This window comes from Anguilla anguilla, chromosome 6, assembly GCF_013347855.1.
Source record: "Anguilla anguilla isolate fAngAng1 chromosome 6, fAngAng1.pri, whole genome shotgun sequence".
Taxonomy (NCBI): domain Eukaryota; kingdom Metazoa; phylum Chordata; class Actinopteri; order Anguilliformes; family Anguillidae; genus Anguilla; species Anguilla anguilla.
This window is the reverse complement of record NC_049206.1, coordinates 43,928,999-43,948,247: the sequence shown is the minus strand read 5'-3', so window position 1 is coordinate 43,948,247 and position 19,249 is coordinate 43,928,999. Positions and strand designations below refer to the sequence as shown.

Here is a 19,249-nt window from a genome sequence, read left to right as displayed (position 1 = left end):
TACAGGTGATACAAAATCCTAACGAATACCAGGCTGTTCACCAGTGGCTGTGTACGCCTCGATGATACCCTCCTCTGTGTGATGTCAGTTTGAGGGTCTGTGCCATCGGTATTCCGTTCTGCATACACTTTACACCAAACAGCTGAATCAGAATCAGTTTGCCCACACGCGATTGTATCGAAACCAATTTTTGTGCGCATAAAAGCTGATCCAGTGCTTATATTCAGACTCAACCTAAGCAGTGAAAACAGTTAACCTTGATGGATGGTGCCGTTTATCCAATCCCTACAGAGAGCCAGTGACGTACTCTGTGGTGTGTGCAAATCCTATTGGACAATGGTATGTACAAAGGGCAACGATTGGCTTATAGTTATCATTGCAAGCTGCAATTGGTGTATTGTATAAGGTCAGGAAGTACTACTCGGGGTTAAACAGCCCACCCCGATGAAATTCTGAATTTAGCTAGCCAACGGTAGATGGTAATAATACGAATGTGACTTTATATATGACAGCAAACGTTTGCTAAATGTATGGAAAATTGCTGCGCTTATTGATTAGTACGACAGTCTTTTGTTAAGACTTAAAATGTCGGATTTTTGTTGATCTCGTATTAGGAGCAACACAATGTCAGACTAGCCAGACAGTTAGCTAGCTTACTGGCTTTTACAAGCAAGTCAAATATAAATAACTTCGTTTCTTAGCTGACCTAAGTTATTTATTCGGTGTTTTTCCAACGTATGCATAAGAAACGGTGTTATACTTTAGTCAACGGGAAGTTCTGATGATAAGGTTGTTGATAGTTCGATAGCTAGCCAGCTAGCTAGCTTTATACTGTCCATCTAGCTAGCTGAAATTATATTTCTGAAGATAGACAAGCATGTCAGTTTTTGACAGGATGGTGACAACTTGGCTGCTGTTTACACTGTTGCTGGTTATCTCGCGAGGCGTAACTGCTGGTAAGTTCATGGACATAACCTAGCTAGCTAACCTTAACTAACTTGGGCTACATTAAGTTAAACTTAGTTTATGTGTTGCATGGTGCATACTGGAAACACCTATACTGGCTACTGCACTATACACTGTGTTAAGACGTCATTTTCAAAGCAGCTAAAACATAGTTGTTCTTGTGATACGAATGATATAGACTAGGGCAATATCTTTTCAAAAGAGTAAATGTTTGACTGTGTGTTTTTTTGTAATTGCAGACGTCGAGGAAATGAATGGTGAAGCAGATTCCAAGGTAATGAACATATAGATCACGTCCGACTATTCGTTCTTTCCCCACTTGAATGTTTAGTTTAAATAGCGCTTGCAATAACATAAGAACAGACAATGGATGAGATTCATTTGTATAAATCGACATCATCTTAGGAAAATGTCTAAATTTGTGGTGTTTTGCCACTTAGTTCTTCAATGAGGTTGTACTTCTCACTGAGAGTACCAAAATGTAGAGGTGCTTTCAGTGTTTCTCCTTTGGCTTTGCTTTGCAGTCCTTTGAAAATCAGAAGGCAGAAGATAAGGTGCCAGAGGACACAAAGGATGTTGTGGGACAGGCGATACTCTCCCGGGATGATGCCCCTAAGGAAGAGGAGCTGAGTGAGGGGCAAACTGTTCGGGAGGCGGAGGGTGAGACGGGCGCGACCCAGGAGGAGGACCTGCCCTCACAGCCCGCCCCGAAACTAGAAAAGCCGAAAGAGGGTAAATGCCACCAACACATTGATATAAAAATGATATACTGCCGCCCCCCCATCCCCCCCCCCAAGAAACACGCAGACACACACAGGAAGGGAAGCACCCTGTGCGATTAAATGGACTTGATATTTACTGCGAAGGTGCCAGATCTCTGAAGTAACACAGATCCCAGAATTCCAAGAGACCAAGATGATGCTGGCTGTCATTGAGTCCACAATTGCATGATGAAATTCGTTTTGTATTGTGGACACCGAGGGAATCACATTAGCCAAGAGAGCCATGGAGTCTGTGAGAATGTCTGCGATGAGAGAGGTGCAGTTTAGTGCTTTATTGAAAGCCAACTAATTTATTAGCCAAACACAAAGTGGATAGCTATGCTATTGAGGTTTTGTCGGTTATCCAATATATAGCCTGCCAGGATGGCGTTAAACATTAGTGGCTGTTGCAATACAGCAAGTCCTTGTTCTGATTCAGGCAAAGCGTAAAGCATTTTAAACATGCTTCAGTGAATAATTATTATCTCCGCCAGGCAGAGCCTGGACGGGATCATGCATTTGGTCGCGCGCGCGTGTGTGTGTATGTGTGTGTGTGTGTTTGTGTCTCTGTCCGCAGCTAATTTCGCATACTACTGGGCTGATCAGCCTAATATTTGTTGGTGCATGCTGGCAGCTGGCCAAGGACCTGTATTCTCAAATATATATAGCAAATCGGTCAACGACAAGTATTTTATTTGAATTCATTTCCATCATTGTTGTCCATTGAAATAGTTTGAGTGCTAACTCCTAACCGGCCGCTAGGGACCGCAAGTGATCAGCAACTGCTTCCGTTTGGAATGCCTGGCGGAGATTTGCACTCTACTGAGTGCACTCTTCTAGTTTATTTTGCACACATTCTGAAACGCAACAGACCGCTGAAGGGATTGAAATGCGTTACTTGTGTTCATTTGTATTGTAACTGTAGTAATGTCTCCTGCCCTTCAAGTGCTTTTGACCCCTGCTTGCCGTACATGTGTTGCGTTTTAATGTGTCCCTGCTGACTGTGTTTCTGGTTACTGCAGTTCCTGTGGCGATTGGGGGCACTGCCGCTGGGGAGCCCTGCATCTTCCCCTTCCTCTTCCTGGGGAAGGAGTACTCGGACTGCACCACGGAGGGGCGGGGGGACGGCAGGCTATGGTGCGCCACTACGTTCGACTACGACCGCGACAAGAAATGGGGCTTCTGCGAAAGTATGTACACCGGAATCCATCTCGCGATGGTTTGAGACGGCAGCTCCATCTTTCCCCAGTTTATTTTGTTTTGCAGAAGCCAGAAGGTCAACCCCCAAATTCCTTCCATCCTTTACATCTTACCCTTAAGATTTTGTGGTGGTTTACAGGAATATACAGTGCTATATGTTGTGAAGAGTTTTGCCCAAGGACAGGTTTCTGGTTCCGTGTCAGCAATACTGTCTTTTGTCATGCAACTTTATGAGTATTCACAAGGGGCGTTCATTTGAAAAATTTCATTGCTCACTCTCACTGCTGCTGGCCTTCATTTTATCAATTTTCAATTTCCTGTTTAGTTATTATATTGAATTGTATGTAAGGAAGGGCTAAAGCACTTTGAAAACCTCCCCTCCCCCCCCCCCACCCCCCAGCGGAGGAGCAGGCAGAACAGAGACACCGGGCGGAGGAGGCGGAAGACCTGTACCAGAAGGCCGTCAGGATAATCAGCAACACTGGCAAGAAGAGCCAGAAGAAGGAGTGAGTGAACACTCCTCCATTGGTCTCTTCCTTTTGTTTTTCCTCTTCCTCGCTCTCCTTACCCCCTTCTTCAGTCAGAACTAGCAGTTCTGACCAGGTCATCTTAAAGCAGTCTCACTGGATGACTTGATGACAAACTGAAGCAATCACTGGATGACATGATAACAATCTGGAGATTTGGAGGGGGGGGGGTCCTAAAGCCCCCGTATGGTCCTACCTCTATTAATATGCAAATATAAGCACTGTGTATGAAGTTAGTGAAATATGTGTGCAAAGTTAGGTACGTTCCCTCAGTGTGTACCCTTCCGTTCCAGGGGCTACAAGCTGCTCTCAAAGGTGGCTGACATGGGCCATACCAAAGCCATGGAGAAGGTGGCGTACGCCATGCTGTTCGGAGACTACATGCCCCAGAACCTCCCACAGGCCAAGGAGCTTTTTGAGAAGCTGGTGTTGGAGGGGTCCCCCAAAGCTCAAACGGTACAGCATACTTCCCTAATGCTCAAAACAGTATGGCACAAAGCTCATACAGTATTACAGACTCTTAAAGTCCAAATGATGTAGCATGCTCTCAAAAGCTCATATAGTACTGCATAATACCCCCTTAAAACCTAAACAATGTAGCATGCTCCCCAGAGCTTGCATGGGTGCTTAATATAAATTGTTTTCCCTGATAAATTTGAGGACTTCTGGTTATGTGGACCTTCTGTTTTCTGACACAATTTCCACGCTCCCATCAGGCATTGGGCTTCCTTTACGCAGCAGGACTAGGGGTGAATTCCAGTCAAGCAAAGGTAAGCGGTCCCTGAAGTGAATGAACAGTTAAAGTACCGGACATCGGAGCAGATCCTCACACGTTCCGGCTCCTCCCCTTTATTCTTGCAGGCCTTGGTCTACTACACCTTTGGAGCGCTAGGAGGAAACCTTGTGGCACACATGATACTGGTGAGTCTCAATGTACCCTGTTACTCCGTAGCTGCATGATGTAGCAAAATACATCTCAATATCTGTAGTATATGCTCTTTATATATTCCTTTATATCTGTGGTAAATCTGTGTAACCAACCCTGTTCCTGGAGATTACATGACAGTACATTCATTTGGCAGACACATTTTATCCAAAACGACATACAATAAGTGCACCCTGAAGGTCACTGGAACAACTACAGAACACAGATCCGACAAGATACAGTTCTCATTAAGCACCAGTTATCCATAACCATGAACATCAGGTCTAGTTCACACAGTAAACATAGGCTAAGTCAGTAAAATTATGGCAAGTCAAACTAGAAGTGAGGCATGATTACAAGTGATATGATTAGGAGCTACAACATCAAGATGATAGTGCGAGTGTAACATAAAATTGCAAGACAAAGATACAAGGAAGTGCTACTAGACAAGAGATAAGAGTGATCCGGGTTTAGGCGTGACCCTGCAGAGGAGCTGTGTACAGTCTGGTGCAGTCTGCCCGCTGGGGAGCTCGGGTGGAGAAGCTCCACGCTCAAGACATTATCCCCGATGGCAGTGAGTGCAAATCGCCCCGCCGCAGCAGAGCGGAGTGGTCGAGCTGGCGTGTAGGATTGAATCATGTCCTGTAGGCAGGCGGGGGCTGTCCTGTTGGCTGCAGTGAGTCAGGGCTTTGAACCTGATCCTGGCAGCGACCAGTAGCAAGTGGAGTGACCTATGAGAACTTATGAAGGTTGAAGACAAGCTGGGCAGCAGTGTTCTGAGATCTACCATTCCATTGGTTTTTTCCCCCAACCCTAACAAAGCACACCTCATTCAACAGCTAGAGATCTTATCGAGCTGCTAATTAGTAGTCAGGTGTGCCAAATTAGGATAACGAAAACTTACCGAATGCTAGATCTCCAGGAATAGGGTTGGTTACCACCACTATATCTGATCACCTGGCCTTGTTTAATTTTTCTAAAATGAAAAAAATGACAAAAAAAAGCCTTGCAGGTCTGCTCTACTATGGTTTAGGAATCCACCAGTACCCTCTTCAACCGGCGTATGGGCTGAAATTTCTCAATTGACACTATTCTGGGACGACATAGCGGAGCACCTAACCCCTAATTGCTCCCAACGAGCCGATTGGTGCCTTGCATGGCAGCCTTTCACCGTTGGTGTGTGAGTGTGTGTGTATGAATGGGTGAATGAGAGGCATCAATTGTAAAGCGCTTTGGATATATAAATATATATAGATAAAAGCGCTATGTAAATGCAGTCCATGTACCATATTCTTGCATGGGCGTCCTAAACAAATCAGTGAACGCAAAGGGGAAGTTTTCGTTGTGAGCATTGTCAGGGTGGAGACGGCTGAGCTGAGCTGGTTTTTTGTCTTTAGTGTCATCCTGAAGTCACTTCCTCTTTTGGTTTCTTTTTTTTTTTGCTGCAGGGGTACAGATACTGGGGAGGCGTCGGTGTGCCTCAGAGCTGTGAATCTGCTCTGACTCACTATCGACTGGTGGCCAACCACGGTAAGAGTCTATTCTCGTAATAAAGTCTGTCCAATACTAATATTCTCATTTTATAAAAATTTGGTAGCCTGTGTTGAGAAATTGGTATTGAAAACTGAATACAGTATTTTAAACATTTTTAAATTCATAATGAAAACCGTAGGAGATGAAATACCATTTGTGCGTGCGAGTACGTGCATGCTTGTCACATTACATTACAGGTATTTAGTAGACACTCTTATACAGAGTGACTTACGTATATTTGTACGTATATAATGTGCGTATGCACATTTGCATGTATATAATGTGTGTAAGCGTATTTGTATGTATATAATGTGTGTGCATGTGTGTTTGCGCGTGTGCATTTGTGTAAAATGTGTATGCGTTTTGTGTGTGCGTGTGCAGTGGCCAGCGATGTGTCCCTAATGGGGGGCAGTGCGGTACAGAGGATCAGGCTGCTGGACGAGGTGGAGAATCCCGGCTCGACCAGCGGGATGCTGGAGGAGGACCTGATCCAGTACTACCAGTTCCTGGCAGAGAAGGGCGACGTGCAGGCACAGGTTAAAGCAGCCCTGTGTGTGTGTGTGTGTGTGTGTGTGTGTGTGCGCGCGCGTATGTGCATGCATGCATTGAACACAGTCCCTATTACTGTTATTATATTACTATGATATACTGTATTACACCACTATTATACGCCCTGTTACTACCATCTCCATTATCAGCATGCCCAGGTTCGACAGTGCTCTATTATTTGTGACATCACCGCCCTCCTTCCAGGTGGGGCTGGGTCAGCTGCACCTGCATGGCGGACGGGGGGTGGAGCAGAATCACGAGGTAACCCCCCCGACGGCCTGACATTTTTGGCCACGCCCAAAACGCGGTGACTCTTGCATCACCGCGGCACGGAGGCCGTCCCCCGCTCACCCGCGTCTCTGTTCTCCCTCCGCAGAGAGCCTACGACTACTTCAACCAGGCGGCCAACGCGGGGAACACGCTCGCCATGGCCTTCCTGGGGAAGGTACGGTTCCCGCGCGCGCGTTAGCATGAGCGCACACGCACCGTGGCGGTCGTGTGTCAGGGAGAGAGAGAGAGAGGTGCCCTCCTCTACGGATATACTGTGGGGTAAACTTGGCCTGTTTTAGGGAGGGTATAACAACTGATAATGTAATATCTGACTGCTAATGCAATAACTGACTGAACTGACCTGTAATGGAATAAAATGTTGCTGTGAGTGCCAACAAAAGTGTAATATTGGAATGAAATTGTACTATTATAATAAATGGACTGATGATGTTGGTCAATTTATTATAATTTTTAATATTAATAACATGACAAAATATGACATTATTGGTCTTCATTACATTGTCTGGGGGGTAAAAAGAAGCCAGTCTAATGGTTACTGCTTGCTCTGAGTAGTTATTTTTTCATTTTACCAACTGGATAATGTAATAAGTGACCACCGGAGCAATAATTTGTCAAGTTATATCATTATTGGTAGATTTATTACATTATTGAGTTTTATTACAATTTTGTTCAAAAGATCAAAGCTAACGCGTGCGCTCCTCAACATATGTACCCTCAGGTAAAGTTTATAGGTATTAAAGAGGTGTGAAAGGAAAAAGGGGCGGGGTATGAAAGGTCAAAGGTAACGTATGCTCTCCTCTACAGAAGCACTGTGAGGTAATATTTATAGGTATTAAAGAGGTGTGAAAGGAAAAAGGGGCGGGGTATGAAAGGTCAAAGGTAACGCGTGCTCTCCTCTGCAGATGTACTCTGAGGGTAGTGAGGCCCTACCCCAGAATAACGAGACAGCCCTGCAGTACTTCAAGAAAGCTGCGGATTTGGTGAGCGACCGCCCAGTTTCTGCCTAACCTTAGATAGAGCTTCTAAAATAAAATTTTACATTCATTTAATACTATTCTTGTAACATTTTACAAAAGCTTACGTAAAAGTGTTCTGTTACTGTATATTTTCATTACTACAGTGTTGTGTATACTGTATTATGTACTTATTGTATGCTTATTATCTTTGTATTATTGGCAGTGCCAGTGGGCAAAAATAAAGAACTGAACGTAAAATAAAAGTGTATTGGAGTAAAGGAAGGATTTTCAAGTGCCCATCCTTGGGTGATTACTGACATTGTGTTCTCAGATCACTGTCCATAAGAGCAGTAATGTGATGCAAATTAGCTTTGCGTGTGACGTACGACCGCGATATCTCTGACTGCTGCCTGCTCACGTTTTGCCCTTTTCCACTTCCTGTTGGCTCTCAGGGAAATCCGGTGGGACAGAGTGGTCTGGGCATGGCCTATCTGTATGGGAGGGGCGTGGCCGTGGTGAGTTTCCCATGTGTCCGAGCGACGGTTCGAAGCAGTGGCCTGATGCCCACATTCCATCATCAGCGTGGAGAAAGCTAAATTTTATACCTCAGTGTTTACATGTATTTTATTGCGTTTGTTTTGCTGTGTCTAGTGGTACCGGGCCTGTTGAAAGGCTTTAATGGCGTTGTAATCCTTGTCTTTGATTCTTAATGAGGGTGCCCATTAGGCTAATGAGCCCAGTTCTACTGGTTTTCCATTTCCCTTTATAGTGTCCTGACCTACCATAGACTACAGACAAAAAGGAGCCCTGCATCTCTACACTGTACTGAATTGCCTGAATTCCATGCTTATAAATGACATTACATTACAGGCATTTAGCAGACACTCTTATCCAGAGCGACTTGCGCAACTTTTTACAATGCATTTACAATGCGTACATTTATACAGCTGGATGTGTACTGAAAAAATGCAGGTTAAGTATGCTGATAAATGTGACTTGTCCCTGTGCAATTAAGGAGCTAATGAGAAGGAGGAGGGGTCGTAAAATGGTTAAATCGGACCGTCGATTTGCCGGATTAGGGAGTTTTATTGGCTGTCGTAAAGGAAACCCTGCAGGGTAGTCCCTGGGTAGGGACTGGGTAGTCCCGCTGTCACTCAGAAGCACGGCGCTAGGCGATTGGTGCTCGCGTCTGACCCGACGCTCACTCCCTCGCTTTGGCAGAACTACGAGCTGGCGCTGAAGTACTTCCAGAAGGCGGCGGAGCAGGGCTCGGTGGACGGGCAGCTGCAGCTGGGCACCATGTACTACAGTGAGTGGGCGCCGTCTCCGTTTGACTCCGCCCCCCCTTCAATTGCAGAGAAGCACACTGCCACGCACGCGCACAGCAGACACAGCCACCCAATGACAAACCACCGCACGTACGCAACACGGCACGAGAGTCCGTGCTGTATCGTGAATGCAGTCATAGCTGCGGGGGTGTTGTATGCCCGTCTATTTGTGTCTGTTCATGATACAGCAGGGCCTTCAGTGCCGTATGGCTTTTATAAAATGGTTACAACATATAGAATCAGAATAAGAATTAATTGATAACACAATATTATTTATTTTTAAATGTAATTTGTAAGTAGCAGTTTGTGCACGGAGTGATAATGTTTACAAGCGCACTGTTTGATTGACTGTCGCTGTATTGGATTTACAATTACTGTAGAACACTGTCTAGTCCAATTAGCATCCATGATCGAAACAACCCGTTTTCTGACAGGTTTTCAAGCACTTACGTTTGTAGGAATTGTCTGTACACCCTGTGCACAACAATGAAACATTTATTTCTTTACATTTGTCGTTTGAATCGCCTAATGCCTGTCAATCATTAGATTGAGTGACGTTATACAGCACTCGCAAGCGATTCGTTTTAGCGACGCACTGGGCACCCGCGGGTCGTTGGTTCGAGTCCCACCGAGCCACGGTCGGTCGACTCTTGTGTCCGCAGACGGCATCGGGGTGAAGCGGGACTACAAGCAGGCGCTGAAGTACTTCAACCTGGCGTCGCAGGCGGGGCACATCCTGGCCTTCTACAACCTGGCGCAGATGCACGCCACGGGCACCGGCGTGATGCGCTCCTGCCACACCGCCGTGGAGGTGAGCCTGCAGGGGGCGCCGTCTCGCACGCACAAGGGGTTTCAGTCCATTGGCTTGCAGCGACGATGTGGCAACATTTTGTGATTTTAAATTGAGATTTATTATTATTATTATTGTTGTTGTTGTTGTTGTTATTAATAGTAGTAATGGTAGTATTTATTTTTATTTTATTTAAAAACACTATGAACATTTCCACATCAGATTTTTTTCCTGATTGGCTGCATCATATGCTTATATTTATTATGCTTATATTTAGCAAGCTCTTGGAATGGCAAGGAAATGAGACTGAATGACACATCTTGAGGTGTCCTGTTTTACGCAAGGCCTTGCACTTGGCATCAGGCTCGCTCAAACTGGGACCCTCGTACCACCTGCCTAAACGGGGCGGTCCATTGTGGTCGAGGCTTTCGACCGTGCCGAAAAAGCCGTCCTCCTGACCCGTTCTGTCTTTTTTTTAATTTTTAATTTTTTTGTTTGCCGACAGCTGTTCAAGAACGTGTGCGAGCGCGGTCGCTGGTCCGAGAGGCTCATGACCGCGTACGGCAGCTTTAAGGAGGGCGACTCGAACTCCGCCGTGGTCCAGTACCTGCTGCTGGCCGAGCAGGGCTACGAGGTCGCCCAGAGCAACGTGGCCTTCATCCTGGACCAGAGTAAGCCCGTGTGCGCCAAAGCACAACAGCCACCACCAGGGGGCAGTGGCAGTGCAGTGCTAGCGCAACAGGACAGTCATCACCAGGGGGCAGCGGCAGTGTAGCACATCAGAACAACCACCACCAGGGAGCAGTGGCAGTGTAGCACATCAGAACAACCACCACCAGGGAACAATGGTTCTTACACAGTTCAGTGACAATGGCAGTGTAGCACTAGCACGACAGAACAGCCACCACCAGGGGGCAGTGGCAGTGCCGTGCTAGCGCAACAGAACAGTCACCACCAGGGGGCAGTCTGAGTGCAGCGCATCAGAAAAACCCCATACCAGGGAACAATGGCAGTGTAGCACTAGCAGAGCAGAACAGCCACCACCAGGGGGCAGTGGCAGCGTAGCACATCAGAACATCCGCTACCAGGGAACAATGGTTCTTATCCAGTTCAGTGACAATGGCAGTGTAGCACTAGCACGACAGAACAGCCACCACCAGGGGGCAGTGGCAGCGTAGCACATCAGAACAACCACTACCAGGGAAAAATGGCGGCGTAACACTAGTAAAACAGAACAGTCACCACCAGGGGGCAGTGTAAGCTTGATCTTGAATATTCCAGCATGTTCTCTGGGTGCAAAGTTTTACTGGTGATAATAACTAAAAAACCGGTGTTAGTTTTTTTTTCTGTTGAGGACATGGTGAAACGCTGCAGATTTTTCGCTGCGTGCTGAGCAGTAGCACTGCGCTGCCGGATATGAACGCTCTTCCCCGCGCCCTTGTGTTTCTCAAGCAGAAGAGGCGAACATCTTCAGCGAGAACGAGACGTACCCCCGAGCCCTGCTTCACTGGACGCGCGCGGCCGCCCAAGGTCGGCCTCCCTCCGCCGCCGCCGACGTTTCCTCCTCTCTGTACACGTCCCTCACTCTGTCCGCGTCCGTCCTTCCTCCCGTCCCCCTGTGGCACAGCTTGTCCCTCACAGGATAAAGTGGGGGGTGGGGGGGGGGGGGTGGGGGGGGAAGAAGATGTACATGTAATGTCAGCTCTTTAAGGTGTAAGGTCGCTAATGTGTTATTAGAATGCTTTTCACTGGACATTCTAATGCTAATGTAACAGTCACTATTGGCAATCGAAAGCATTGAAGTTCTAGAACACTGGCATAGAATTGTGAAAAAGTGTTCTAATAAACCTGCTCTTAAAGGGTTAAATGTGACTAATCTACCTTGGAAACGTACAGTTGCTTCTGCTTATGCTCAAAACAGCCGCCCACACAGATTTTCCTAAATAACCTTTATAGGAACACTGTTGAGTTCTGTCTGTTAGCCATTTTCTACATGAATAATTTGTGTGTCTAAATGTTTGTGCCTTGCAGTTTCCAACTGTTTGCTTGTGCTTCAAAAAATTTTAAATGCTGAGTTCTAGTGTTTCCATAAAGTCAGCAGATGTCTGTATTTTCACTTATAATGGTCTTTTCCAATGGACAAGTCGAATCCTCAGTCACGTTGGGGAATTGATATTCTAGAGTCTTGTCCATTCATGGTAATGGAGTCATTCATACCTACTGATTTACAGGCAAATCCACTTTAATTTTTGTACACTGGATAAAACCTCTTACAAATTTCCTTTGGTTATATATCTAAATAGAGCTCCAAGGCATTTAGGAATATAATTTTGACCCTGCTTTGAGAATAGTTTTAAATTATAGTAGATAACATTTGGCGTGAAACTGGGTCTTCCCAATTGTGACTGCATTTTACATTACATTTCATTTACAGGCATTTAGCAGACGCTCTCATCCAGAGTTACTTGCACAACATTCCATCCAGTTATATAGCTGGATAAATACTGAAGCAGTGCAGGTTAAGTACCTTGCTCAGGGGTACAACGGCAGTGTCTTACTTGGGAATCGAACCTGCGACCTTTAGGTTGCAAGACCAGCTCCTTACCCATTATACTACACAAATCCACTGGATTTTTACTGATGATGGCTCTACCCCCCCCCCGGGCAGGGTACATGGTGGCCAGAATCAAGCTGGGGGACTACCACTTCTACGGCTACGGCACGGACGTGGACTACGAGACGGCGGTGATCCACTACAGGCTGGCCACCGAGCAGCAGCACAGCGCGCAGGCCATGTTCAACCTGGGCTACATGCACGAGAAGGGCCTGGGCATCAAGCAGGTGGGCGCGGCCCCCCCGCGCACGAATGTGAACCGAACACTCCGATGCTGATGCTGTAGCAGCCGCTATTAGTAACTGAAAGCAATGGTGTTCTAGAACAGCCAACAGGAAGTGGAAAAGGGCAAAACGTGAGCAGGCAGCATTCAAAAAAACCTGCTCATCGCAGGATTAAGGTGCAAGATCACATATGTTTAGACTGTTCTGGTTAGAGTGCTAACTGAACATTCCAATGCAGATGTAACAATCACGATAATTGTTAATTGGTAATTGTAAGCAATGGAGTTCTGGATTACTTAAATGACAGAAAATTTTGGAAAACCATTCCAACAAACGTACTCTTCAAAGGGTTACATGTTTTTTTTCCATTCCGCCCCCCCCCCCCCCCCCCCCCCCCCACCCCCCTACAAGGACATCCACCTGGCGAAGCGCTTCTACGACATGGCGGCCGAGGCCAGCCCCGACGCCCAGGTGCCCGTGTTCCTGGCGCTGTGCAAGCTGGGCCTGATGTACTCTCTGCAGTACCTGCGCGACCTCAACGTAAGAGCTGGCGAACGACCGCCGAGAACGACCGTCTGACGGGGGGGGGAGACGGCGTAGCGCAGTCCGTAGGGCTGCCGACTCTCGACCCATTCTTATAACGGACCCCCCCCCCCCCCGTATGGTCGAGGGTTTGATGCCCCGCCGTGGCGCTTTCTACAGCTGTGACCCCATCTCTATGTAGCCCTCTGCTTTCCCCGTCTGAATTAAAGAGGGAAAAACTGCCCAAGGAGGGTGCCCTGTCCACTCTCATTGTAAGGTGTAGGGTAATGATGGATGGCAGGAAATGATGGTGGACGCTGGTAGATATCTGCAGATAATGGAAGGTACATAATGGTACGTAGCGGTTGACAGCAGTGGGTAGTGGGATGTGGCTGTAAACAATAGAAGGTAAAGGTAGCTAGGTAATGGTGGACAGTAACACTTAACGATAGACAGGAGTGGACAGTGCTAGATAGCTGTAGATAATGGTAAATAACTGTAGGTAATGGTAGCCAGATGTAGATAATTGTAAATAGCTGTTGGTAATGATAATGGTAGCGTGATGTACATAATGGTAAATAGCTGTAGCTAAGGGTTGATAGATGTAGTTAATAATAAATAGCTGTTGGGAATGGTACCTAGGCACAGATAATGATAAATAGCTGTAGCTAATGCTAGATAGATGTAGATAATTGTAAATGACTGTAGATAATGGTAGACAGCGGTAGATAACAGTTGGTGTAAGATGGCAGTGGACAGCAGTATTTTAACACTCTGACCCATCCCTGTCTCCATACAGCTATCAGACCTCCTGACGCAGGTGGACCTGGACCAGCTCCTGGGGCCGGAGTGGGACCTGTACCTCATGACGGTCATCGCCCTGCTGCTGGGCACGGTCATCGCGTACCGCCAGCGGCAGCACCAGGCCGTGTTCCGGCCGGCGCCCCCCCCGAGGCCCCCCGCCGAGCAGGCGGAGCCCCAGCCCGAGGGCCAGTGATCGGGGGGGGGCGGGTCCCAACGCTGTAACGGCTCCCGAGCCCTGCTTTTAATGCAAGTTCCCCCGACACAGACGCACACACACACACACACATGCGCACACACACACACGCACGTGCACACACACACACACACACACACACCCATACCCTCCCCACCCTGTGCAGAAAACAGCCAGGCCACCCAAACCTGTTTTTTGACAGGGTCCTGTTTGGCCCGAGAAACAGGATTCCCCACCGGGCCCGGTGGAACCCAGTCACTACCGAGCCAGTCCAGTTGATGGACAGGTCTGGCTGGGGAACACAGGACTCAAACCCATCCGTCTCATTTTTTGTCGTATTCAACGAACCAAGTAAGTTAACATAGCAAATAACATCAGGGCGGCCCACCGCAGCACACGTTTTTGTAGCGTCAGCGATGCTAAGCTGGACCTCTGTAAAGGAGGGGAAGCTGGACTGGGGATTGGCCAACGTTATTCTGCGCACCTTGTCACTGTAGCCCGGAGACGTGATTCGTTATCTCCAGAGTGGGCGGAAACTTTTCGTGAGGTTCACGAGAAGCAGAAACATGCGAGCTTGACCGCCATTGACCTTTCACCCTGGACTGATGCCGGTGACAAAAGAGGTTGTTTTCGGGCCCCAAACACCCGTGACCTTTTTAATACACCATGACGTAAGGAAGTCCTTTAAAGACGAACGGGGAGAATCCAGGTTGAAATATTTATGCCTTTGGCTAAAATGCTGTCCCTGTTCCAGAGGAAACTCAAGATGATGTCAGCAAAAAAAAAAAAAAAAAAAAGACTACTTCCAAGATACCAGCTTCGTTTCTTGGACATATTCTATAACTGTGCTTGAGGACTACTGTGTGGTCTGCTTGTTACCGTAGAGTAACGTAGAGTCCTCATCAAGGTCTTGTTACACTAACCAGTCCCTGAATCGACCCTGTTTCTTCTTCTACATGTTTTCCATTTATACAGCTGGACTGGGCTATTCTGATGGACTGTAGATCAGGGGGTACAGCGACAGTGCCCCACCAAACCACCTCTGTACTTCCCCTTAGGAGACCCTTGCTTATGACACTGAGGAATAGTGGCGACGGCCGGTTGTAAATGTGTTTAAATGGCAATGCGTTCATTCTAGGTGTATAAATGTGTATAGATGCAATTGTCTATAGGATGTAAAGAATGCAGTGATTTTCATTCAGTGTTTTTCTTAAAAATAAGAAAAAGTATGTTCTAATAATCTCCTTCACATATTCTTCCTTGGTTGCTTAGCACTTTTGTTCTTAATTGAAACAATGGTGAATACCTAAATTCCGTTTTTACATTGTATAGGTTCATACAAAAAATTGAATAAAAATTGACTGAAGCAATTGTTCTGCATGCGAGAGGCCAGCTCACCTTAATGAATCGGAGAAACCTGTCCAAACCCCAGGGCCAGGACGTTACAGATTCATTCTGATGAATCAAATAGGAAGAACGCCAGTTTGATTCATTTTCGATTATACAAATTGGTAGGAAATTGAATGTTTGATTCTTTTTCAGAACAGAATGCTGTTTACATAAACGCTAGTAAAAGTAAAAGACGTGCTTCTTTCTGGTTTCATTTGTGTTTGGTTTGCGTGTTAAAAGATTTGTCCAAGCAATGCTTGGAAACTCGAGGAGAGTTGAGAGAGCATCTGACTGCCTTTTCACCATCAGTGTGCATGAAAGAGAGTGCAGGAGCCCAGCAGTAACAGTAACAGGTGGTTCATTTTTTGTGGGAGGTGTAGGAGGATGCATTGATTCATTGCTCTCTGCAGTGAATGGTGGTTTTTGGCTGAAGGGATCCACAGCTTTATCCGGCACATAGAGAGTGGCTTAAAAAGCAGGATTCCATTATTCGATTATTTGACCTTCAGAGCCGTGGAATACTGAAGTGTATATTCCAATTTAATAGTATTACAAATCCTTATTGTGGAAAAAAAAAATCATGTCTTAAGTATAACAAATGTGTATCAATGCAGACGATCTTACTCATCGTTACCCCCGCTGTTAGCTACACATGGTTCACCGTTCTAATTATAGCCGGGTAATATGGCAATTGCTTGATTTGTTAGCGTGATGTCAGGCAGAGGATGGTTCTGGCTGCCGTTCTCAGACCATACAGTCAGTCACGTTGCTACACTGCTGCTAGCCGGTCACAGCGGTGCTCGCTCTTGCCATGGCAATGCGTGTGCTGGCTTTTCCCTTTTCTTCAGAAGCTCCGTTCGGCTTCAAGGACAGAATGTTTCCTGCTAACGTTATTTTGCTCCGCGTTTCTGTGGAGACTGCAGCAGCGGTTGTGTCTGTCTATGAAGAGGTGAGCGTTAATGAGGGAAAGCAGGGTTTAGGGCCTGATACCCTGGAGGCTAGCACTAGGGGGTGTTCAGGTGGTGGGGGTGGGGGTGTAGACTGAGACCGGCAACCAAAGAGAGGGAAACGGGGAAAGCGGTATCGCCCCAAAAGTCGCAGGTGATATAAGGAGGGGCTTGATGGGCTTTGAAGACCTGGGCATGTTGTAGTGAACTGGCTTCATTTGCCAAGCTGGTTTTTAGGTGACCGCCTTTGCATGTGAGGTAACCTTCTAAAGGAGCAACCAAGCTACAAAAAGCAGGTAATAATGGGTCACAGTGAGTCACTGGTTTGAACCCATTGCAGTGTTTTTTCTGGAGGTCCTTTGTGTTCAAACCTATCCCTGGTTCACAGGGACCACTGCAGTTATAACCACTTGTGGAGGTGGCATGTAGCAACAGTGCAAGGAAGGACTGTCAACCTTCACTGAGGAAGATCTCAGTAATACACTTCGTCATCTTCAACTATTAGACAGGTCCTCACGCAGATAAACTTCTGACTTAAAGTGCATTGAATATTTGAGTTCAGTTCACCGGCTCTGCAAAAAGTCATCTTGAATTTTAGAATTCCAAGCTGGCAAATAAAATGGTGAGCCTCATTCTGGGTTTCATGACTGTTAACTAAGAGGGTCACTAGTAGATACAACAGAACACCCCTTGGGAGCCCAGTGTATGAATACCTGTTCTCACCTTCACATTTCAATGTATCTACTTCATTGTGTTTCCACATTTGGTTAATTTTTTGATCACAACAGATTTTGCTATTTAATTAATCTGAATTTAAATATAAGCTGTAAAAGACCAGTCTGAAATTAACCAGTAGTTAATTCTTCAGTTCGGCCTCTAGTGTATCCATTCACTGTAATGCGCTTTGTGGTCATTGCAGGAAAGGGCCATATAAATGCATTATTATTCTTACATTTCATGCGTAACACTTGCATTTTCTTTACAGAAATGAAAGGTCCATAATGTGTTTTTAAACGTAGAAAAAAAAAAAAACATTTCAACCAATTTTTGTCCCTAATCATTGTCTTTCTGGCAATTTGGCTTGTTGCTACACTGAAAATCTGTGTTTTAGCTAGATTAGCCACACAAGCCAGATAACAGCCCCGCAATGTTAATATATTTAGAAGATGCATGGGCTTATAATAAAAATATAGTAAGCTATTAACCTATTGTCCTGAAACACGGTATCTGCAAGCCTGATAACCATTATATTAATCAAACTAATTCGTTTTCAGCACAGTAGCTCTAAGGGAGCTGCTGGACTTCATACCATGAGAACCATGGTTCAGTAGCCTTATGTGGTACACGCAATCATTCAGTGCCATCAAAGGAGGAACACAAAATAAGGGTTGTAGTTGGGCAGTACTCTTAACTTGCTAGACTGCTCATTATGAAATGCTAATTTTGTGTGTGTGTATATATATATATCTCAATTTTCTGTTATATATTTCTTCAGGGAAATTTCTTTTAAATGGTAAAATCTGCAGATGTTACACAGTCATAAAATGATATAAGAACCACATGCTGTCTCCGGAGTTAACTGAACTTTTTCAGTTAAAGTCGGAGAGAAAAAACCTTGGACAGCATGTACTTTAACAGCCCTTCCCCATGGCAACAGTGGAGTGTGGCATTGTTTCAAAAAAAAAAAAAAAAAAAACTCCAGAAAGTTCTAATCGATAACATTACCTGCAAATGCCAGATTGCACGATGGTGCAGTGGTGCTCCACCTGTGTTCAGCTTTAGCACTCACGGCAATAACATCATCTTGCACCAGGAGACCCTAACAGGCACCCTGTGGTAAGTCTGTGTCAAGATGAGACACTGCAGATTTGGGCTGTTAGCAGGTTTATTCTCTCCACATATATAATAATGGAAATGGTAAATGGGACAGGTGGCAGTGTAGCACAGTGGGTAAGGAACTGGGCTTGTAACCGAAAGGTCATAGGTTTGATTCCTGCTGTTTTACCCTTGAGTAGGGTACTCAACCTGAATTGCTTCAGTAATATCCAGCTGTATAAATGGATACATTGTAAAATGCTACGTGAAAGTTGTGTGAGTCGCTCTGGCTAAGAGCGTCTGCTAAATGCCTGTAATGTATGTAATGATGCATATAACATTCAGTCAGAAATAACACTCACTACAGCACTTCAGTATTGAGAATTACTCTCCTAATGAAAATAACGATAAAGAACTTTGAAAGGAAACAAAATATTTAAAATAATTGTCAGACTGACACTACTTCCTTGTTCATCTTCTGTCTTCCACATTTCATTCTTCTTTGTTTTTGATATCTGAGCGTTTTGTAGTTGCTGCACAGCGCATCACCCACTTGTCACTCACTTGCCATATAAGACATAAGAATAGTTAGCTAACGTTTGCCTAATAAAGCATGCCTCAGATGTACTTGACATTGTCACCGTAGCCTAATGCAATACACTAGTGCAAGACGTTAAAAACTATGAGTACCATGATCTACCAAAGTACTTAGTTACCATCTGCATAATTTCGGCTGATTAGCAACCAAAATTACGGAGTGGGCCTTTGAATTTTGGTTTACTTTTAACACTATTGAGGTGAAAGGCTTTGTGGAGGGTTCCAATTGTAGTCTATGCTCAGTGCTGAAATCCAAACCCTATGTGCCCAGACAAAGTGCTGCTCACCTCCATTAAGTTTTAACCACATCATACGACA

The 19,249-nt window shown here is 45.7% G+C and overlaps 1 protein-coding gene across 1 annotated transcript; it reads left to right on the top strand.

The window, feature by feature from the left end:
* Positions 1 to 402: 402 nt before the first annotated feature.
* Positions 403 to 15,770, top strand: LOC118230453 (protein sel-1 homolog 1-like). The gene is made up of 22 exons (XM_035423482.1): positions 403 to 956; positions 1,206 to 1,240; positions 1,491 to 1,698; positions 2,750 to 2,917; positions 3,328 to 3,433; positions 3,748 to 3,910; positions 4,171 to 4,224; positions 4,316 to 4,375; positions 5,828 to 5,909; positions 6,294 to 6,448; positions 6,666 to 6,722; positions 6,838 to 6,906; positions 7,655 to 7,732; positions 8,161 to 8,223; positions 8,930 to 9,017; positions 9,699 to 9,847; positions 10,332 to 10,497; positions 11,282 to 11,356; positions 12,495 to 12,667; positions 13,076 to 13,204; positions 13,986 to 14,275; positions 14,320 to 15,770. The coding sequence occupies exons 1-21, from the start codon at positions 878 to 880 to the stop codon at positions 14,181 to 14,183; spliced, it is 2,355 nt and encodes a 784-aa protein (XP_035279373.1). The 5' UTR covers positions 403 to 877; the 3' UTR covers positions 14,184 to 14,275; positions 14,320 to 15,770.
* Positions 15,771 to 19,249: the final 3,479 nt, after the last annotated feature.

What these genes read in the sequence shown, in the direction of transcription:
- LOC118230453 (XM_035423482.1), top strand. Translation starts at nt 878, where the DNA reads ATGTCAGTTTTTGACAGGATGGTGACAACTTGGCTGCTGTTTACACTG. An exon ending in TTGTGGCACACATGATACTG is followed by an intron (nt 4,376 to 5,827) that starts GTGAGTCTCAAT and finishes TTTTTGCTGCAG; the next exon opens with GGGTACAGATACTGGGGAGG. An exon ending in GGCCTTCATCCTGGACCAGA is followed by an intron (nt 10,498 to 11,281) that starts GTAAGCCCGTGT and finishes TTTCTCAAGCAG; the next exon opens with AAGAGGCGAACATCTTCAGC.